The sequence below is a fragment of the Thunnus thynnus genome, chromosome 5 (genome assembly GCF_963924715.1).
Source record: "Thunnus thynnus chromosome 5, fThuThy2.1, whole genome shotgun sequence".
Classification (NCBI taxonomy): Eukaryota; Metazoa; Chordata; class Actinopteri; order Scombriformes; family Scombridae; genus Thunnus; species Thunnus thynnus.
In genome coordinates this window covers 30,522,220-30,545,788 of record NC_089521.1, presented here as the reverse complement: position 1 = coordinate 30,545,788, position 23,569 = coordinate 30,522,220, and the positions used below count along the sequence as shown (strand labels likewise).

Sequence of the window (23,569 nt, the reverse complement as noted above, 5' to 3'; positions counted from 1 at the left end):
ATAAACTTTAAAGTGACGTATTTATAAATTGAGTTTGGTTTGATTTTTTTCTGCGCACAAAAGAAACCAGCAAGAGGTGCTGCACCAAATGTTACCTAGAGCAGACAATCCAACCTGAAAGCTTAATAGCACAATGTACAGCAATGTAAAAATAACAATAAAAAAAAAAATCCTACAACAGTAAAAGTACATAAGTATTATGAGCTCGATGTAGTTAAAGTATTGCAGTAAAAGTAGTGGTTTGGTTCCTCTGACTGATATATTATTATATATAACATCATTAGATTATTAATAGTGAAGCATCAGTGTTAGAGCAGCATGTTACTGTTGTAGCTGCTGGAGGTGGAGCTAGTTTCAACTACTTTATATACAGTTAGCTAGTTTAGTCCAGTGGTTCCCAACCTAGGGGTCGGGCCCCTCCAAAGGGTCAGCAGATAAATCTGAGGGGTGGTGAGATGATTAATGGGAGAGGAAAGAAGAAAAAACAAAGTTCTGATACACAAATCTGTTTTCAGTTTTTGGACTTTTTCTCTAATCTTTGATTTTTGCTGAAATATTGGATGATTTGAACATTTATTGAAATGAAAGCATGTGAGAAGTTTAGAGGGAAAAATCACTATTTGGTGGAGCTGTTAACAACTCATAGACATGTGAAATGTGACCCCGACTACACACTGCTTTTTGTTAGACGTCAAAAGCCAAAAAGGTTGGAAACCACTGGTTTCATCTTTAACAATGTGTTGTATTTTAAAAGCTTGTTATATTATCCATTGTGTCAAATCTTCATCTGAAAAGTAACTAAAGCTGTCAAATAAATGTAGTGGAGTAGAAAGTACAATATTTCCCTCTGAAATGTAGTGGAGTGGAAGTATAAAGTAGCATCACATGGAAATACTCAAGTAAAGTACAAGTACCTCAAAATCTTAGTTACTTTCCACCACTGATTGCTCGTTATCGCACTCTAACGTGTTGCTGATTATTTATCAGTATCGACTGTATGTTGATAAAGCGCCTGTAAGTTTCCTCCTTTGAGCTTGACACAGTCTTGTTTTATCTTAAAGGTCAGTTGACTTTTAAATTCTTCACACCTGGCTGTTTGAATCAGAGATCTGAGTCTGATAAGTTCTTTAAAAGTTAAAGGTCGTCAGTGTTGTTCTTTCAGCTCACAGTCTCACTCAGAGGAGCGTTGTGTTGTTGTAAGTTCAAGGCTGCATCATGAGTGCAGCCCCGAGGACGTGATGTGAGAGTCACGTTCAACTCGAGCTGTGAATCCTCTTTGCGCTGGTTTTAAAATTCAGCTCCTGAGAGATTTTTCATTGATCCAGTGAACCCAGACGGCAGAAGCGGTGTCTTCTTTCATATCGCCGGTTCAACCGGCTCATTTCCTCTCCCCTGCCATCTGCTCACTTATCAAAAAAACCCGTCTCCTCTCTTCTTATGTCTCTTTGTCTTTCTCACCTGATCAGACTGTAGTTTGAATAATATTCAAATCAAACACAACTTTATTCGCAGTACAATGACGTGCTAACCTGCCTGTCATTAATGGAAGCAGTGACACAGTCTGAATAACACTTTGTTTAACACTTGTATTAAGTTGGTTTACTAATTATTATACCTATTAATACTCCTGTAGAAGATATTGGTGGCTGCTTCTGGTCCTCACAGCTTTGTTTCCTGCACTGTCATGTTGATCCTTATTCTATAAACGTGGTTCATATATCTCTGAAACCCTGACGATCTCCTCCGTCTGCTCATATATGGAGATCTGTGCTGGATTGAAAACCACTAAAGACAAAACATCACAAAATCTCATGTTAGATTTTAAGTCTCCTAGATAATATATAGTCCTACTCGCATGCAAAATGATATTATTGTCCTGAGAGGAAGGATATACGGCAGCCCGGTGACACGTATAGTGACTCATAGCACAAACGCCTTTAGATTGAAAGGGTCGTGTCATTAGGGAAGAGGATGATGTGTTCAGCGCTCCTTATCAATAGTGAAAGCATCCTACTGTTGTTTCGTATTGACTTTAGTTTATCTAATTATCTCGTCATTTCCTGTCTTTTCCCTGTTTCTGCTGCCGGTATTGAAAGGCTTTAAGCTTTTTATGCCATTAAGCGTGTGTGTATGTGCACATGTTGAGAATATTCAATTCTTTGTGTTGTTACTGACTCATTTGTAAGGCTGCAAGTAACCATTATTTTCATTATTGATTAATCTGATCATCATTTTCTCGATAATTGTCTTTAAAATGTCAGAAAAAAGTGAAGAATCATCATCATCATCGCCTAGAGTCCAAGGTGATGTCGTCATATGTCTTGTTTTGTTCGACCCACAGTCCAAAACTCAAAGATATTCAGTTTACCATCACGTTTTATAAAGAAAAGCAATAAATCATCACATTTGAGAAGCTGAGAAAGACTAAAACGATGATTCAATTTACAAAATAACTGCAGATTAATTTTTTTGTCAGTCGACTAATTGATTAATCTACTAATCGTTGCAGCTCTAATTATCTTGTCACTTCCTGACTTCTATCGCCAGTCTGGAAATGCGTTGTGGCCTTATTTGTGTGTGCACATGTTTATTCAATTTTCCAACTCTCCTGCTTTCAATGGCTCCTTTCATATCTTCTCTGTGTTGTTACTGACTCGTTTGTAGGGCTGCAAGTAACACTGATTTTCATTATCGATTAATCTGATGATTATTTTCTCAATTATTGTCTTTAAAATGTCAGAAAATATCGTTCATGTCTTTTTTTTTTGTTCGACCCACAGTCAAAACTCAAAGATATTCAGTTGACTATCGTCTTTGACAAAGAAAAGCATTCAGTCACCACATTTGAGAAGCTTCCACCAGCAAATGTTTGGCGTTTTTGCGTAAAGAAATGACTAAAACGATTGTTCAGCTATCAAAAAAGTTGCAGATTAATTTTTTGTTGATCAATAAATCGACTAATCGTTGCAGCTCTACTCATATTCCACTGTTTTGTGGACTCATGCAACAACTATAAGACTCAACCCAGCCTTGGACCCGGGTCACTGACAACATGTTTAGCATCTTAAACCAGGATCTGTATGTTTTGATTGATATTTATTGATCCGTTTGAGCTGTGATCGGTGAATATGGTCAGACTGGTTGGACTTTAATCTCCCTTCTGTTGGTTGTTTGTTCTGCTGCTGCTGTAAGTAATTCTCCTGTTCACACACATTACAAGCCCGAGGCTCAGACGTCAGCTGAATGACTGTAAGTGTGTCACGTCACGGTGTGTTCGGCCTGAGGGGGGGGGGTGGACATTCCTCCGCACCGCAGAATACGCTGTGAGATTGGAGCTTGTGAGGTCACGAGGACATCAAGGGTCACATGACTCATTCCTCAGTTTCTTCTCGGCTGAGTCGGCTGACGTGGGGCCGCTCGGGTGGTGGTGGTTGGTGGTGGTTGGTGGTGGTCTGCTCTCCGCTGCTCTGCTGAAGTGGTTCCCAGTTCGTCTGAACGGGCGCTGAGAGAGGATGAAGCTGATCTCTGAGCAGAGAGATGAGGTGAGTCGATCAGCTGTTGGAGGAAGAGATTTAAACTACGGATGGACAACGTGGTCTCAACATCTCTGATCCTGATCCAGCTGGAAAAGATTGATTTAGAAGAAGGTTCGGTGGCTGTTAAGGCTGCAGGATCATTGAGATGCAAAGTTTGGTTTATTGCAGGAGCTGTGAGCTTTGTGAACAGTAAATATAAAAAGCAGTTGGCATTTTCATTCAGTTTACAGGCTGTTAAAAGCACTTTTATAACTGAAACTGAATATAAACTGCTCGTTATTATAACGATGTTTGTAGCCATGGTTACTCTTGAATGTTTCTATGTGTAAGAATGATATTGTGTTGTTTGTTCTTTGTGGACTTTGCTCCGTTGTTATCAAAATTGAATTTGGTCCATCTAGCAAAGGTGTGTCAATTGGATTGTTGTTGCTGCAGAATAATTCATTGATTTTTATATTGTTATACAGTAGATACACACAAACATCAGATTACTGTGACTTATCAGCGTCAGACAGGTCACTGGATAAAGTGTAAATTTGTCTTTTTTTTCCTCGTAGGACAGATTAAGTTGCTGCTCCGTCTTGCAGTTGATTACTGCTGATACTGTAGGAGATGATATGAGCTGTCGTATTGGATCACATTAGATTGCGCCTGCAGGTGTTCCTAATAAAGTGCTCGTTGAGTGGATGTTTTAGTCTTTACTGTTATTCAGTTTTAGTTTAGCCACTTGAGGCTTCAGTAGTGTTACTTTACAGTGTGATCATGTTACTGATGGAGGCAGAAATCTGTTTACTAGATTATTTCTTTTAGATTTTTTTGTACACACACACTGACTGAATGATGACCGAGATAAAGTGGCTCTGTCTTCAAATGAAAGCATAAAATTATAAATGTAAAAGTACATTATGTTCATCTTCAGTTTTACTGTCATTAATATCATCCCACCACCTCCACACACACACACACACACACACACACACACACACACACAGAGGAAACTTGACACAGTTATAAACAACCTTTTTGACGCTACGTTCTGCTGAAACGACCTTTAAGCGAGAAGCTTGTGGTTGTGGTGGGATTATTAGACTGACCTGGTGCTGCATAAGTAGTGATAAATAAAAGCTTGAACCAATAAAATATGAACACATTTTTAAGAGTGATGTTAAATGTTGTCATGTGAAGTGAACACTGCATTATTTTGACATTGGAGATGTTATCAAAGAAAGTATCTGGGCTCAGTGATATCGTCATGTGTTCATTCAAGAGCGGCTTGACGAAAATCTTCACACTTTCGGACTGAAGGAACTTTTTCGTAGTTCTAAAAACTGTTGGAGGATCCATCCTCCTTTTATTGTGTCTGCACTGCAGGAACTGGGAACGATGGTAGTTCTTGGAACGCCATTTTAAGTGACTTTTTTAGCTTCTACTTCAGGGCAGCTTCTCTCCCAGTCCAAGAGGAACCTTGAAAACCCAATCACGTCGTCCTCCATGTTGTTGTTGTTGTATCTCGCGCAGAAGTGACGTTGCTATACCAACCAACCGCCGTCTGGCTTACGTGTCTTCAGCGTTCCTATTGTTAGTGCGAATGCAAACAGCAAAAAAAAGCCCTTGAAGGTATGTAGTTGTCGGAGGAGTTCCCCAGTGGATCTGAAAGCGCCAAATGAGAATTCATGGTTAACAGTTTTCATATTAAAATAAATTCTCAACTCTAAAACTCAGTCTTTGTAAAGCCCCGTCGTCAGCGTGTTTTTGAATGTGCTCTATTAATAAATCATCCAGTGATATTTTAAATACTAGTGAAACATGCTTTATTAGCCACGCTAGTGATGTGGCTGAAAGTTTAGTTCAGTTCAGTTTATTAAACCTTTAGAAGTGTCCGTGGCAATTGTCAGACAAACAAAACAACAACAAAAGACATTACAGTTAAATAGAGCTGCAACAATTAGTGGATTAATCGATTATTTGCCGACTATTAAATTAATTTGAGGATGTCACCTTGGACTTTGGGAAACATTGATCAACGGTCACTGTTTTGTCCCGACCAACAGTCCACAACCCAAAGATATTCAGTTTCCTGTCATAGACGACTAAAGAAACCAGAAAATATTCACAAAGAAAAGCTCCAAACATTTAATCCATCACCAAAATAGTTGATTAATTGACTAGTTGCCAACTATTAAATGAATCAACTAATCGTTGCAGCTCTACACAGCTGTCAGTGTTTGTTTGTGGGAAGCCGGTGAGGGATCGTGTCCACGTTGTTGCATCAGTGACCCCTACTGGTCGGTCGGAGCATCTGCAGAGTTTGCGGCAACTGCAGTTCTGAAAGAATCGTCAGAAAATGATAAAACATAAAAGAACCTCCTCAAAGAAGATTCACGAAAGTGTCTGAAAGAGACTTTTGTCTGGTAGCCTGAACATAATATTTGATTTATTAATAATATTTCCCATCATGTACTTGGCCTTTGTCTCTGAAATATTTTAGGGTTTAATTTGGAAACATGCTGGAATCATGAGATCTGTCTCGGAGCTTTGTTTTCTGTTCTCTCTTCAAACATCTATAATCGGCTGTAACTCAGTTCTTGACAAAGCTCCAGTATTTCCACATGCTTTTGTTTTGAAACTCAGCAGTCACTGTCATCACTGGTCTATTACTATCTATTTCATTAATATCTATTTATAGTTTAAACTGTTGATTTTGGTGGTTCTTTCTCATGTTCTTGAATTCTTCTTTCCTCTTATTAAAACTGTCTTTCAATAACCAAAAACCCATGAAGCTCCAACGATGTATACTTGAGTACGGTTATCCAAGTCTTTCTTCATAGCTGCTCTGTAGCAACAATCAACAACAAAGAAAGATGAACAATTAGCCGCACATGCTATGGATTCATGCTAGAAACGCCAGCGGTCGGTGTATACCTAAAACCACCAACGGGTGAAATTTAGCCGTGCACCTGGCTGCCACATTTCTAACACTAAAGATGTCATCTGCCACTGTATTAAGACATTGTCTCCACAAAGGAATGTTTGAAGTTACGAAATGAGTTTGTTTAATCATCACCTGTGTTTTGGTCCTGTTGGGGTATTTTAAGTTGTCTAAATCAGTCTAATATGACACTGATAATGGATATTAGAAGAAAATATTTGCATATTTGGATGGTGTGATGATATTATAAAGCAACATTCATCACATAATGAGGTAACTCATGTTATTTAAATGACCAAAGTAGCCTAAATACCCCACATGGACAGTAAGGAGCCTTAATATTAACAATAAACAACCACCACGCTTATAGGCAACCAAATCGACATGACAAAGTCAAGCACACAATTTCACCTAATCAATTATTAATTTAGGCATTTCAACGATGTGTAAATAAGAGAAAATCACCAAGAAATGTGAGGTAACCATGAAAGCTTTTGTCTTTATAAGATCATAATGCAAATATATATTTTTCTCTTTTGGTTCCATTCATGAAAACAGAGTAAAGCAACAGACAAATAGCTTATAAACAATAAACAGTAACATGGCAGAACAAAAAATTAATGAATAATCAATGAACTATAAATAAATCATCTTCATATGAACACATCTGATTATACGCGTCCCTCAAACACACTTTGTTTGTAAAGTTTCACCAAAATGTGCTGAAAGAACTTTTCATGCACTAAAAACCTTGTTGAGATTTAAAAAGTTCATGTTGTAACTCTGATTTTAGTTAAAACTAACTGTGGTTTGTTCAAATTTCACCAGAATAACTCAATAACATCTTTTATAAGTGTTCATGTAATCGCATAAATGAGAAACTGGTTTTGAAAATTGATCACAGACACAGTTATCATTGATTTAACTTCGTCTCCATCACAGCATCTGAATCTCCTCTTCCTCTTCCTCTTCCTCCTCCTCCTCCTCCTCCTCCACAGGATCCAGACTCCCAGCTCCTTATGGCTGTATATGATGAGAACATCCTGAAGAATCCTTTCTACTTGGCGTTAGAGAAGCAGAGACCGGACCTCTGCAGCCGAGTGGCAGAGCTCCACGGCATCGTGAGTCATGACTTTTAAGTTGAAATTCACCTCTTTAAAACTGTGTGTTTGTCAGAAGTATAACAAGAAAAAAAACCAAAAGAGCAGGGATTTAGGAAACATGGATGTTGTAAAAAAAAAGAATGACTTGAAGCTTTGTTTTTCTTGCATAAATAAGGTTTTGTTCTTTTCATGAGGTCTCTGTGTTACCACATAATGATAACATAACAAAAAAAAACCCCACTGTGTCCAAATGTTGAATGTCATACATCATCTATCAACCAGTTTCAAGTCCCTGTCAGCAGATTTTCTGGTTCAAAGTAGGATTTTTCATGCAGGACTTTTACTTGTAATGCAGTACTTTCACATCAATGTATTGATACCTCAATAAAGGATCTCAGTACTTCTTCCACCACTGAAAAGACCACAACTATAACAACAAGTCTGTTTCCCCTTCCAGCAAAACTCAGCAGCTGATTTCACAGATCACTTCCTCCTCCTCTCTGGTTGAAGGCATTTTGAATCAGTAAAATAATCTGCTGTATTTATTGTTTAGAATTAAACAAAACTACAGGGTCCTGGACTTAAAGGCACTGTGGTGGAAAACTGCCTTTCCGTGAGGAGTTAGCAAGAAGGCTAATCTGTGGTGTAGCATTGTGGGTTTTCTGTGTAAAATGATTAAAGGCCGCCATTTTTAGTGTGAGAAAAAGGTGGATAAGTCACACTTGTATTATCACCAAAGTGTCAAGGTCACTTATGAACTCAGAAATAATGACCAGATGGTTGAACATAAGTAAAAATGAGGAGGAGACTAGAAACTAAGCTCCACAATATGAGGTTTTATGATTTCGCATCAGGTTTTTCTTCATCCCAGGATAGAGGCCTCGGTTTGCGCTGTATCTCTTTATGCACAGTAAACCTATTCACATTGAACTCTACCAGTTTCCAGTGTATTTTTTTTTGAGTTTTTCTCTTATAAGTTTTGAGTTTAATACTAAGTCGTGGGTGACCTGAGGACTTATTGGCCCATTTGAAGATTTTTCCACAACACCAGCAGCAGCTCCCTGGTTGATTCTCTACAGTTGTGCTGCAGACTCTCTCAGTTAAACCAGTCACAGCTCAGTTAAATGTGCGTCAGACGTAAACAGCCTCTTTACCAGAAATCCCTGAAGTGCCCACCAGTCTGTGTCAGACCCATTAACCAGTGTGATGAGTAGGAGTCATAGGCGACTGGTTTCCGCTTCATTTTCAAAGTGAAACTAAATGTTTAATGTCCTAATAGCAGATCAAGTTGTCAGTTCAGCACTGTGTGTGTGTGTTTTTTTGTGGTTTTAACACTCTCTTAGCTGCGTTCCTCTCTGAGCCCACACGTCTACACTCACTGCACTTGTCAGTTTATATTTAATCATAGAATTGGTCTGAGCATTAGATGAATATTTGTTGAGGTAAAGCTGGGGTGATTGATTAATGAGTTTTCTCTGTTTCTTCTGTTTCAGTTACCCTTTCAGACTGATTCTGGTTTATAAAAGTTATTGATATATAATCCATCACAGACAACATTTAGTTTCATGGTATCACACAATGATAACGGTGCATTCAAGGCTGCTCAGACATGTGAGACCTCTGTCTAAAAGGCATTGCTTTGAAGAGCTGTGCTGTTTAAAGATCCTCTCCACACATGTTTTAAGACGTACAAATACTGTCCGTTATTTTCTCGATTAATCGATTAGTCGTTTGATCTATCAGATGTCAAATGTCTTGTTTTATCTGATCAAAGCTCAAAGTAAACTTTACTGTCATCCAAGACCAGAGAAGTGAGACATGCACAGTAGAACGAAACTGTGTTTACTACTAGTTCAGTGTGCAAAATAAAAACAGATAAAAACATAAAAGCAGACTTCATACATGTCAAGTAGCAGCAGTTGTAGTGCACATGTTCTATCCATAGAGTTTATACTGTATATGTGTAGACGTCTTCAGATGTCTTAATGTTGTTAGATCAACAGTCCAAAACACAAAGATATTCAGATGTTAAGTTTACTATCATGCACGACGCATAAAAGCTTCACACTTGAGAAGCTGCAACCAGCAAATGTTTCCTTAAAAAAATGACCAATGATTAATCGATTATCAAAATAGTTGCCAATTAATTTTCTGTTGATCAACTTATTGATTAAATGACTGATTGTCGCAGCTATAAACCAACTGAGTGTGTGTGTGTGTGTGTGTGTGTGTGTGTATGGAGGTGGTTAAAGGGAGTTCATGAGGGGTTTAGCTTTTCAAAATAAGATATTCAGTTTACCATCACGAGTGACACATAAAAGCATCAAATCATCTCATTTGAGAAGCTGAAACCAGCAAACGTTTGTTTTTCCTTTTAGAAAATGCCTATTCGATGGTCAAAATAGTTGCAGATTAATTGATGTAGATAAACTAACTGATTACTAGTACAAATAATGATTAGTTGCTGCCCTCCTAATTTTAAAACACTATACAATGCTTTGCTGCAAAAAAGTAATGAATTACATTTACTCTTTGAACATTTTAAAAACAGCATTTTACTCAGAGGGCTTGGGGGAAGAACCTCTGACAGGGTTTAGCTTTTCAAAATAAGATATTCAGTTTACTATCATAAGTGACAGATGAAAGCATCAAATCATCTCATTTGAGAAGCTGAAACAAGCAAATGTTTGTTTTTCCTTTTAGAAAATGCCTAAAGCGATTATTCGATTATCAAAATAGTTGCAGATTAATTAATGTAGATCAACTAACTGATTGCTAGTACAAATATTGTTCATTTACTTCACTGTAAAGTCCGTTCTCAGTGTTTGTGGGTGAAATCAAACATAAAGCGCCGGCCCCTTCAGTAGCCAATCAGTATAACGTTTTGACTTATATTCCAATATTCAATAATAATTCAATAATTCGTCTTCAATACTCACACATCCAATAAAGGCCGGAGATCCAATCTGGTTTATTAACATCCATATTCAGATAAATCACACTTCGCTTCTCTCAAAAAGGGAAAACTTGGAAATATACAACCTGTCCTCATTCATGATGATATTATACAGTGTTTTATGCGTTATTATGTGTTCAAAAAACCTTTTTTATTCCGCTATTAAGCTTAGAGAACTTGCTTCTAATGTTTGTTACTGGAATAATAATAATTCAAGTAACAATAAACAGAAGTATTATAATAATACAAGTCTCAGCCATGTGTAATAATATGCACATAACAATAAGCTTAATTCTAATATTTAACTTTTAACAGGTGAAAACAGTCTTCTGGTGTCAAACATGCATCACTCTGCACAGTTCAAGTCAAGTAACAATAAGCAAAACACATTTTTTTTAAGTTGAAGAAGGACTTTAAAGACTCCAGTCCGCGGCAAAGTGCAACTCTCTCACTGCAACAGTGAAAAAATCAACATATGAAACGATCTAAACGAGTCAATAATCGTCCTATAAAACATGTTTAAGCATGCCAAGACGCTTGAAAGTTCAGCAGATGAGAATCAGATGTTTTGGATGGTTTCCAGCAGCGGCTCTGACTCACTACTGGAAACTCAGATGATCCGCTCGCAGTCAAAACATCAGCAGAACACAGGAAAATACATCTAACTGGATTACAGCTGCTAATACGTGTTTCACAGCAGCAGACTGCTGACCTGGAAAATCAGTTATACAAGACAGTGTTCAAACACTACACACTGTGCGAAATGTCAGGGTTTCACTATGGAATAAAATTAGGGTCAACACAGCTATATAAACAGTATTTTAGTCACTTTTCTTTTCTTCTTCGTTTGTGTCACTGCTCATTACATCTCTATCAGTATTTCTCTCTAACTGCAGCGATTAGTTCAGTGATTAGTCCTGCTAGCATCAGCATCCGTCTGTTTCCTCTACTGTCAGCATGTTTAAAAACCAGAACGCTTCTTTTATCTGATGTTTCTGTCGTTCCTGGTCTGGACAGAATCAAAACTTCCAGCCGCAGAAAGAATTTGCGGCTCAGTGTGACTGGAAACAGTCATGAGTTATAGACTGGATTTCGTTTTGTATAAACTGTTTGATCTTTAACGCTGAGTGATGATTAAAAATGTAAAACTAATAATATCTTTATTCCCTTGTTGCAGGTTCTGGTGCCTTGTTGTGGAAGTTTAACCGTCAGCAGCTTCTCAGACTCTCAGTTCGACAGTTATGTCCTGCAGCCTGAGGGGGACGGATACCGGACTGTGGATGGAAAGGTTCGTCTCACTTCGTAAAGATCAATGACGTCAGAATCATCTTAAAACTAACAACTAAATAACTAATATACCAGAGTCCAGTCTGACACACATAATACTGGATACGGACTGATTTGAAAACAAGCTGCAGACATTTGATTTGTCACAGCAGGAAAAAAAAGCACAGGTGGAACTAATAACATTATTGATTAATGTCACTGAATCGGCACATGACAGCGGTGTATGAGGTCAAGAAGGCAAGAGACCTGGACCTGTCACAGCTAAACACAATGCCATATATAATGCCACAGAGCAGATCTTCAGCGTCTCTTCTGGTTCCAACATCTAGAGTCAAACACCAACACGAAGGTGAAGGAGCCTTTACTGTCAGAGCTCCTAAACTCTGGAACGACTGGTCTGATGAGATCAGCGTGGCAGAGTGATTCAATTACATTTTTATGGTTTTAACTTAGTTTTAACTGTCTGCATTTTATGTTTTTATGTGTTTTTTTGTAAAGTACTTTGAATAAACACTTTACCTAAATAAAGATTAGTATTATTAGATTAAGGGGAGAAGATGGTTTTTGGATAGTTTAAAGTCTAGATTGAAGTAAGAGGTTCCTATTGGCTCTACTCTTAAACCTGAATTAAAGTCATGCAGCTCTAAATAGCTTTTGGCTTTCATTTAAATAATCTTCAGTTACTTTATTCTACTTTTAAGTATCTTATATTTATATGATGATGGGCCTCCATTGCTTTAATGTTGCGCTGCTGTTGTGTGTTGCAGGAGGTCAGGATCCAGGACAGGCAGGTCCTGCTGGGATCCGGTTCCCCAGCCTCGGTGTCAGTCCCCATCCTGTTCGAGGAAACGTTCTACAACGACCAGGAGCAGAGCTACAGCATCCTATGCATCTCCCGGCCCGTCGAGGTGGACCCGAGTCCGGCCGAGCTCAGCCCGCCGCCCCCTTACTGCCTGAAGAGCCTGGAGGATGTCAGGGAGTTCCTGGGCCGTCACGCCCAGAAACTGGACAAGTTCATCCACGGTTTCTGTCAGGCCTTCAAGGAGCAGGAGAGGAAGGGACTCCGACACCACATAGTAGGACAAACTCTACATCTTCCTCACTTCTGTTGTTGTTCTCGTTCCTTCCTCTTCATTATTTTTCCAACTTCTTGCTACTTGTTGTCTTTGAACTTCTTCTTCCTCTGCTTCTTTTTCATCTTCTGTCTTTTCCTTCCATTTCCTCACCTCTTGTCACCAGTCAGGCGTCCATACGAACAGTGAAAGAGGTTTTCCTCGCTGTAATCATTCCTCCTGTTCATACTGGATATTAAAAGATCCTTCAAATGTGCTTTCAGTGTAAGTGATGGAGGATAAAATCCACAGTGTGTCCACACAGTCATTTAAAAGTTGATGTGAAGCTTATATGAGGCTTCAGCAGTCTGAGTTAGTCATATCAAGTGGATATCTGACACATTTACAGTCTTTTTAGCATCAAATTCCCTCTTTGTGTTTCCCTGTTGAGCTGCAGGTGGAAGTATAGTAACAAAAAGAGGGACTTTGGCACTAAAAAGACTGTAACGTTGAAAGATATCTACTTGATTTGACTCATTTGGACGCTGAAGCTTCATATTAGCTTCAGATAAACTTTTAAATACATTTTTGTCTCCCATCACTTACAGTGTAAGTGCATTATGAAGGGATCTTCTAACAGTCAGTATGAACAGGAGGAATGATTACAGCAAGAAAAACAAGTTTCAATGTTCATTTAGGCCCCTGACAGACTTGAAAAACTGTGAACCCGTCCTTTAAGGGTTTATTTTTCCTTTTTAATAGAAGATGAACAGTTTTGGTGATTGATCAGTTAGCTTCCCTGCAGCACTGACCGCTCGTCTGTTCTCTCTCCTCTCAGGACTCAGTGAACGGTCTCTACACTAAATGTCTTCAGTGTCTGCTGAGAGACTCTCGCCTGGTGAGTAGAAACCGACCCGCAGGTTCAGCTTCGGTCGAGATCTATGCAGATATTGGAAGGTTTTGGGTGAGAAGTTGAGCTGTAGATTCAGAGCAGGATTTCCTCAAGCGGTTTGCCCAGTTGTTATGGAATTGAAGACGTTCAAGTATAATATTTTTCTGAGCGCTCTAAAGACTTAATGTCCATGTTGGCTTTAAAAGTTTCCAAAGTCAAGAATAAACTTTAAATCTCAGCCTTTAAGCTAACGTGGACAAAGAGTCCTTAAAGTGCTCAGATGCCCTTTAACGCAGCGTTTAGATGATCCTCGTCTACTTGTAAAATCTGGAAATCTTAAACAACTACAGCTGCAAAAATCAGTTGATCAATCTAAAATTTTTTGAAGTAAAAAATCCAATAATTCTCTTGTTTAAGATTCTCAGATGTGAAAATGTGCTTTTATTTGTCTTAATATTATAGTTGATTGAATGTTTTGAGGTTTGGGACTTTTTGGTCGGACAAAACAAGACATTTGATGACATCACTTTGGGCTCTAGGTGATGGGAATTTTTCGGATTTTATATGGGCCAAAAAATAAATTTAGAAAAAAACATTGATTATGAAAATAATTGTTAGTTGCAGCCCTACAGACAAGTATTTACCAGGTATTTATGTTAATAACATGAAGTGGACTAATGAGAAAGAGCCGCCGGAAACCAGATGTTCCACTGCCTGAACATATTCTTCATCCCTGGACGTTACAGATAAAAGGAAGTTATATGATTTTATGGCCAGTTGTTCATCATGTGCTGCAGTTAATTATCGCATCGTCCCACTTTATCACTGATGTACTTTTGTTGACCATTTGAGGACAAATTATTGGTGTTAAACCTGGAAATTCTTGGCGCTCAAATGCATCTTAAGTTTCTGTCTCATTTGTGGACGAGGGGGAAAGCCCCTCCACCCCCCCCAAAGATCCACAGGGACACAAACTGTATGTTGATCAGTGAAGACACCACATGACACCAGAGACGTCAAGTTTAATAAGATAAGCAGCAGCCCCTCTCCTCTCTCTGCTCGATTTTCTGCCTGATCACAGAAGTCGGGACGAGTTGCGTCACATCCTCTGCGGTGACTAATCCATTTCTCTGCATTAACTGATTCTGATGAGTATTTTGTTTTTCTACAGAAACTTCTGGCGAAGCAGGAGCTTCAGATGACTCTCCTCAAACAGGCAGTGGAGGTAACTTTACTCAGTGTTCATGGGTTTAAGTTAACAGGTTTGTTTCTGAGACACATTTAAAAACGAATGAAAATGAAGCTCATGACTTGGATTTGAATTGAAGGTCAACAACCAGCCTTCGTTTCTTATAATTATAAACACTAAAAGAAAGAAAACTACATTTTGAAGGCAGGAACAGGAGCGTAGGAGCCCGTGCAGCACATACACAAACATATCCGATTATACACCCATGAACGCAGCCTTTAATCCGCTCAGTCCCAGACCAGGAAGTCTCTATTTGTACTACAACATTTTAGTTTTCAGATATTTGATGTGAGTAGTTGTATTCAAGGTTTATGAGGGATTAAATAAACTGGTTCGTCTATAAAAAATCCAATCACAAAAGGCAGAAAAACAGAAAGGTGTAAAACATCATAACAGAACAGTAATCTTTTGATATTTTCTGTCTGACTAACAGCAACTACGTCCAACAACAGCATCATAAATAATAAATAACAAAAAATTCAACAACAAAGCCTTAATCATAGGAACTTTTACTCTACTTGTAAACTTTTAATCCCAGCTGAACACCATTTAAACCATGAAGCTAACAAGCAGCCAGCGGATACTGCAGCGATCACCTGTGCTCTCAAAAAACTTTTTTAGCACTTTTACATTCAGCCTCCTTTTTCACCGTCTGCGTGGCATCTCATGTCGTTCATATGCTGAAATATTTCCTTTCAAAATCACAGTTAGAGCGTCTTTTAGCTTCCGTATTGTGACGTACAGTTACGAGAGGCAATTACATCAAATCGTAGCGCTGAAACGTGGGCTTTGATTAGTGAATACGGAGCTGCAGAGAGAAACTGGAGAAACTGGTGCTCCTTTACACACCAGCAGGTCAATCAGCTGGGCCTGACCTGAAACACACACACACACACACACACACACACACACACACTTCCCTCAACCGTGTGGTTTGATCAGAAGGAGCACGAGGGGGGAAATAAATGAATTAGAGCTCAACCGCAGTGTTTAGGAAATGAAAACAAACTGATAGAACACACGAGTGCTCACGTGTAGTTTTTTTTTTTTTTTTATGATGCGTGTTAGTTTAGTTGTTTTGTTTGAAGATGAGTCATCAAAAATCTGAAAACCTTTTTACAGGAAGAGAGAAAAGAAGGATTTTGATGTAAAAAAAAATGATCAAAATGAGTTTTTTGGACGTATAATTGTCATATGAGAAATGAACAACTAACAGGATTAAAATGTGTTTTTTTATTTCACTCTTTAAATTTATTTAGAAAAGAATAATTTAACAATTAGTCGATTTATTAGTTGATCAATAGAAAATTTATTGGCAACTATTTTTATAATCGAATAATTGTTTTTAGATTTTTTTTTCAAGCAAAAATACAAAATTTGATGTTTTCGTTTGGTTTCTCAGATGTGAGGATTTACTGATTTACTTTGTCTTAATAATATTTGAAAAAAAAACATTTGTTGACATTTTTCATTGTTTTCTGTTTTATAAAGCAGGCGATTAATTAATTAATCCAGAAAATGATTGTCATATTAACTGTTAATGAAACTATTAATGAGTTTCAGTCTTTGTTTAGTGACTCTGTTAAATCAAACATGCAAACATATTTCACATAACTGATGCTGGATTGTGTCTGACTGTTGCTTTGCTTTCTCACAAAAGTTCTTCTTCTTCTTGTTTTTCCAGATGTATGTTCATCATGGTATCCATGATTTAATCTTTAACTTCGTGGGAACGCTTGAAGCCAGCCAGGTAGGTCTGAGACGTCTCGCTCCTCAAACACACTGAAAACACTGAAATGTGTCTTTTACAAATAAAAAAAACCAACAAGTGCTGAGTATGAGGTGTTGCAGGTGTTGAAATGAAATGATGCTCCACCTGCAGATAGCAATCATATTCACTGCATTTCTGGCTCAGCTTAGTGTTTTGATATCTGTTCTCGTTCCTGTGGATAACTGGCAAAATGTAGATCGCAAAATATCAACGATCAAGAGCTTCTTTGCAGATCAGCAATTTTGCAGAAACATACAGCAGAAATCCACCATAGAAGAAGAAGGAGAAGCAAATACCGTCTGCAATGCAGCTACAAGAGGTTTAGTTTAAATCTAACAGAACACAGTCAGAGCTCAGAGCTTGAACGCATTAAGTTGGCTGACAGACAGGCTGCAGAACATCAGAGCACAAAGGAGATCAGAGATTATCTATAAATCTTATTTCTTTCTTTCCGTCTCTTTGATCCCGCTGACACGCAAACATCCCCATTAGTGAATCAAAGCTGCAGTTAAATTTGATGTCGATGTGTAATGACAGTAATGTGATCAGACCTCATGTCTTCATTTCTCTCGCGTGTGTTTGTGCTGCTCATCATCGACAGGACGCTGCGTTCAACAAAACCACGAGGAGCCTGCAGGACCTGCAGCAGAAAGAACTGGGAGTCAAACCGGAGTTCAGGTCAGTCCAACGTGTCACAGCTGCTGTTTTTAAGAAAATACTTCATTTGTTTGGCTGGAGACAAACGAACACATCTTCTGTTTAGAGCTGATTAGTCGATTAATCGATTTATTGCCAACTATTAAATTAATCGCCAACTATTTTGATAATAGATTTATCATTTTTAGTAATTTTTGATGAAAAAAAAAAATGTCCGAATTCTCTGATTCCAGCTTCTCAAATGTGAATATTTTCTGGTTTCTTTAGTCCTCTGTGACAGTAAACTGAATATCTTTGAGTTGTGGACAAAACAAGGATGTTAGGTTCTGGGAAACAGTGATCGATATTTATGTCCAATCGATTAATGAAGAAAAATAACCGACAGATCAATCAATAATGAAATGTTTCAGTTACACTGATTGGCTGTTATGAAGGGTAAAAGGTCAAAGTTATTGATAGATAATCCATCACAGACAACGTTTAAGTCGCTTTAGTGTTTTTGTTATCATTGCGTGGTGCATTCAGGAACACTCAGACGTCCGAGGTCAAAACGACATCGCTTTGATGAGCTGTGCAGCAGACAAACAACAAGCAAACATGGATGTCATGAAGGATCATGTGAATTTGATTTATTTTATTAAAAATGTTTTCCTCAAATTACATTTATTTGGCAAACGCTTTGGTCCTAATCAACTTATACAGTATAATTGCAACAATAGTGACAACAAGTGCTTTCAGAGTCTCATCTCTGATTTCAGAATGACCTTTAACACACCGTCAGGGAGACTTTTTAATGCAGCTAAATGATCATATGATAATGTTACATTGACAAAAAGATAAGAACAAAAAAAACATTGTTAGAGATTATCTACCTAGAGCTAATTTCAATCTCTAAAGGTTAATTTTCATATAAATAAACTAGGGATGCACGATATTGGATTTTATGCCGATATCTGATATGCCGATATTTCCAACTCATTGTGGCTGATTGCTGATGCCGATATATGCACATATTTTTACCAGCTGGCGGAGGAGACTATTATGCATGCAAGTATAGATTATACTAAGTATGATCGAATAACAAATCGGGGCTCGGTGGTCCAGTTGGATCCACATGGAGAGCTGGGGCTAACGTTAGCTGAGAGGTGAGCAGAGCGTTAGCCACAGCATGACCGGAGGGAAGCACAGCCAGCTAGCCTCTGCTAGCCTCCCAGCTAACGTTAGCCCTGGCTCTCTATGTGGAGCACCGAGCCCCAGTTTGTTATTCGGGTTAAAGTGGGAAGAAGCAGCGTGTCTGACGGGCAGCTGAGTGAAGTGGAGCCTGCGGAGGAAGCAGCGGGACCGTCAGGGTGAAACAGTCCATCAAGGGAAGCACAGTCAGGCGGCGGAGGAGATGGCGACATATCAGCCTCTCATAATCGGCAGAATTCGCCGATGCTGATATTTCATTTTAGAGCTTTTATCGGCTGATACCGATGACGTGCCGATAATATCGTGCATCCCTAAAATAAACAGGAACCAACAGCTGCCTTCACCACAGAAAATCAATGGAACTGATGGGATGATTTGGCAAATATTGTAAAGTGTTAGAACAACAAACCCATGTAATGAATTTAAATGTGAATCCAGAACAGAGTTGTATCACGCTGCATCCTGTCTGCCACTTTATATTGTCTTTTGTTCTCATTCTCATTCATAACGTTGATCAGTTTTCTCCCTTATATCATATAAAGGCCTTTAGCAGCCTAAAATGTCCCTTCTGATCCTTGCAGACAACCTGTACATTAGTATTTTCTTAAAACCTGAGTACCCGCAATGTTGAAAAGTCTTAAAAAAAACAAAAAAACCCTTTGAATATATTAAATAGTGACAAAAATGTGATAAAAACGTCACTAAATGTATGTATTTCATAAATAATTGTAGGCCTTTTTGTCCCTACTGGTTTTTCATCATTCTTTGAGTGTTATGACCATGAAAAAGATATAAAATTTTATTTTTTGTGGTGTTAAAAAGGTAATCTGTTGCAGAAACCCTGATTAAAGTTAATTTACATGATGTAACATTGTGCTGATGAATGTTTGAAGCTGAGCTGTAACCGTTGTGTTTCTGTAGTATTAACTTGTCTCGGGCCAAAAGAGAGCTGAGTCAGCTCAACCAGCAGACCTCCCCCCTCCTCAAACTGCTCTGCCTGCGTAGAGTCGCCCTGACCGCCACCCAGACCCCCCGACGCACAGGTGAGCACTGTGTGTGTGTGTGTGTGTGTGTAACTCCATGTGAATCTCTGTCTAATGAACTGAATTAGTAAAACTGAATGAATCTGAAGACTTAAGCTTCTCCTGACAGTTTTTGCACCTTGAGAGCAGAGGAGGAGTCACACACTTCACCTCCTCCACAATTCACATGTACAGTTTAATGTTTATGGGCATGAGTCACATTTTCATACTTCTTCCTCAGCCCTGTTTTGAGGAAGTGGTGACTTCTACCGAACAGTCACCGCAGCTGTCGGGTATGAAGATACGTTGGCACATAGTTTATGTGTTCAGCTCTGACAGAACAGCTGTTTTTCTGTGGAAAATCAACACAAACACTTTTGTTTTATGTGAGGCATTACTCCTGCGTGTTGATAATTTTATCAACTACTCGTTGTTGGGACACCTTTTGCAGCAGCCTGCTTTTGTGCTGTCGTGCAGCTGCAGGTCAGGTGAGGACAGGTTCGATACTGGAGTCTGATTGGCCAACAGCAGCAGTGTTGTGAAGTGGAAGAAGGAGCTGGTTTCTTCTCCACTCTGAAAAATCCTTCTTTTAATCATCTCCTCAATATTTCTTAAAGCAGTCATAATCAATAACTAATCTAAGAACTGTCAGTGTGTAATGTGTTGGTCGTGGCTCGTAGTGATGAACCTACAGAGAATTATCAGTGACTCTGCAGCTCCTCTCGGCTTTATGGAGCTTTATAGTGAGTTTCAGCTCATTGTTTAACTGTCCGGCTGCAACTTTTACTGTTTTGGTTCACTCTCAGCGCTCTCATAGTGTCGTTTTCAGAGAAAAAGCTGTAAAAAACCACTGTACACTACCTGCTCAGCACCAAACAGACACAGTTAGCTGTAGACTAGCTGGTGAACATAGTGGAGCATTTAGCAGCTAAAGAGCCAGATATTTCCCTCAGGAGTTGGTGGAGAACAAAAACAGAGCTAAAAGAGAGTGAATATTGGACTTAGATTCACCAGGTGGACAGAAACACGACTCCACATGAATGATGATGTTGCTCCGTAACTGCTGGATGTGGAAATAAGCAACATATCAACTTAAATGTGAGGATGTGTGTTGTGTTCACTACTAGTTTCTGATGAAAACTAGTGGACAAAGAATCTGCAGGTTTAACACAGAAACAGTGCTGTAGGTTCATATTATGGCCACAAGTTTTAATTCAATCAGTGTCAGTCTGTAAAACATGAAGATACCCATCAGCCTCAGCTGCTGTTGCATTGTAGAAGAAGCAGTATATCACTGCCACCATGACAGAAAAACTGCTCAGTTTCTCGATATAACGACAAAACTTTCTGGTTATAATGAGAAAATATCTTGAGGAAAAAAGGAAGGAAATTTTCAGTTTTTATTAAATGGAAAAAAAGAGGTTTTGTAGAAAAAACATGTTATATATTTCTCAAAATATCAAGAAAAGTATTGGAACCAAACGTAGGAATCATCACTAGTATCAAAAATGTTAAATGAAATATTTGATAATGAATAAAATAAATAAAGTCAAATTTATTTTCATAGCACATTTCATACTACAGGCGTAAACTCAATGTGCTTAAAAACAAGTAAAGATCATACATGACAAAAATATATAACATTACATTAACATTCATATATAAAAACAACAAGAAATTAGAAGGTGAGAATGTATTATTATTATCAAAGAAATAATAAAATAATAATAATACTGTTTCTAAAAAGAAGGTTTTACCCATTAACCTAACTAAAAGCTTGCGAAAAAAGATTAGTTTGCTTTTAAAGGAAGACAAACAGACCTGAGTTCATGAGTAAGACCATAATGGTTGAAGGCACCATGAGCTGATTCAGTATTTATTCTTGGTGAGGAGACCTTTATTTGATGATCTGAAGGGTCTGTCTGGTGTGTATCCAGAGAGCATGTCAACAACGTAGGAGGGAGCTAGACCGCTCATAGCTTTAAAAACAATAAGAAGTATTTTAATATCAATTCTTTGCTTTACTGGGAGCCAGTGAAGAGAAATTAAAACAGGGGTGATGTGTTCACACCTTCTGGTTTTGGTTAATACTCTGGCTGCAGCCTTCTGAATAAGCTGGAGTTTATTAACCAGTCCAACAAAAAGAGTCCGTTACAATAGTCTAGTCGACTGGAAACGAATGCATGAACCAACTTATCAGACCATGTCGAGAATAAACACTAAATCAGAGAAGAGGGAGCGCTTGATTGGATGCATCAGACCAGACACTTTGAATCAAACATCATCAGTATTGTGTTTAATTCATTGTTTAAGTTAACGTATGACAGACTGTGCAGCTCTGAGTGTAACTCCAGGTTAGATTTCATCATTCTTCATCACTTCAGCTGAGATGCATTTCATAAAAAAACATCAGAGTAAGAATATCTAACATGCTGCTTCTCTTTATCTCAGTTTTATCTGCAGTTATTGGTGCACATTCATCAGTAAGTATTCTGGGCATTTGCTTGGATTCACCTCATCAGAGAGAAAGTATGACTGTTCAAATCAGCCCGTCTGAACTCTGCGTGATCTCCTCTCGCCGCCGCGTAATCAGATCAGCGAGCAGGACAATATCCGCTCTGTCGCCCTCTAATGTGTTTGTCCAGTTTGTTTTGGAAATCGGAGCTTATTGGCCCACAAAAAAAACCCCGCTGTTAGTCCGCGGAGTGGTACGATCCGTTTATAATAAATGTTTGTCAAGCGGTCAATTTATTCATTTGGGTCGGGACAGAGGGGGCAGTGTGTCCCGCAGCGTCAGGATGACACGGCAGGATGAACTGAGCAGTGTGTCATATTTGTGGTTTTCTTTGTTTGTGTTCACCTAACAGTGTGTGTGTGTGTGTGTGTGTGTGTGTGTGTGTGTGTGTGTCTTCTCCCCCTGCAGTCAGTATAGAGGCCGTGTGCGCGGACGACCTGCTCTCCGTCATCCTCTATCTGCTGGTGAAGACGGAAATCCCCAACTGGTGAGCACGGAGGGAGATTCACTCTTGACCTTTGACCTTATGGCTCGTGGGGCTGAAAACACAGATGCTGAAAGTCATTTAAGGAGAACTTCCAGGAGCGTCATCTAAAAACAAGACTGTCTCCTTGTCGTCTGTCGTGCAGTTTGAGCTGTTAATCGTGCTTCTACGTTCACTTTCAGCCAAGATAATATTCTGATACCAATTCTTTACATCCTACTAAATGTTGTATACAGTGTGCACTATATTATGATTACCAATGATATAATTACTGAAATGATTAGTCAATTAGTCTATTGAAAGGTGATAAATTTGCAACTATTTTGATAATCGTTTAACCGTTTTTATCAAAAAAGCCAAATATTTCATGGTTTCAGGTTCTTAAATTTGAGTATTTGGTGCTTTTCCTCATCTTACATGATAGTAAAGTGAATATCTTTGAGTTTTAGACAAAACAAGACATTTAAAGAAGTCACTTTCAAATGTCTTAAAGAAATTAGAACAACAGACATTTTCAAGACAATCGATTAAGCAACAAAAATCAGCATAGTGAAAATAATCGTTAGTTGAAGCCATATGTTATATACTAATCTTAACAGTGTACAGTTTTTGCATTTAGACAAGAAATCATCATACTGCATCATTTTGTATCAGCAGGAAACTTTGCACCGTTGTTTGCATTGTTGTGCAAAGGAAATATCACCTCGACCTCAGAGAACCACCTAAAGTTAAAGCTCACAACAACAAGACCACACGAAGCTCGTTTCTGATCCGTCTCACCACCATCCACTCTTCCTTTTAAATGTTGCCCAGCCGTGAATAGCTCCTCTATTTCCTTTGTGCATTGCATTGTGGGAAAGAATAGTGTCCATTCAAAGCACACTTAAAAATGAAGGCTTTTTTTTTTAGCTGGTTTGAGTATATT

The 23,569-nt window shown here is 38.5% G+C and overlaps 1 protein-coding gene across 1 annotated transcript in view; it reads left to right on the top strand.

Moving 5' to 3' along the window:
- ankrd27 (ankyrin repeat domain 27 (VPS9 domain)) overlaps positions 1 to 23,569 on the top strand; it is a 43,103-nt gene that overhangs the window by 876 nt on the left and 18,658 nt on the right. The window contains exons 2-10 of the mRNA XM_067590673.1: positions 7,464 to 7,586; positions 11,702 to 11,812; positions 12,579 to 12,887; positions 13,702 to 13,761; positions 14,927 to 14,980; positions 16,689 to 16,754; positions 17,377 to 17,453; positions 19,545 to 19,666; positions 22,569 to 22,647. Coding sequence (XP_067446774.1) covers positions 7,485 to 7,586; positions 11,702 to 11,812; positions 12,579 to 12,887; positions 13,702 to 13,761; positions 14,927 to 14,980; positions 16,689 to 16,754; positions 17,377 to 17,453; positions 19,545 to 19,666; positions 22,569 to 22,647 — 980 coding nt within the window. The 5' untranslated portion in view covers positions 7,464 to 7,484. The remainder of the gene's footprint in view (positions 1 to 7,463; positions 7,587 to 11,701; positions 11,813 to 12,578; positions 12,888 to 13,701; positions 13,762 to 14,926; positions 14,981 to 16,688; positions 16,755 to 17,376; positions 17,454 to 19,544; positions 19,667 to 22,568; positions 22,648 to 23,569) is intronic.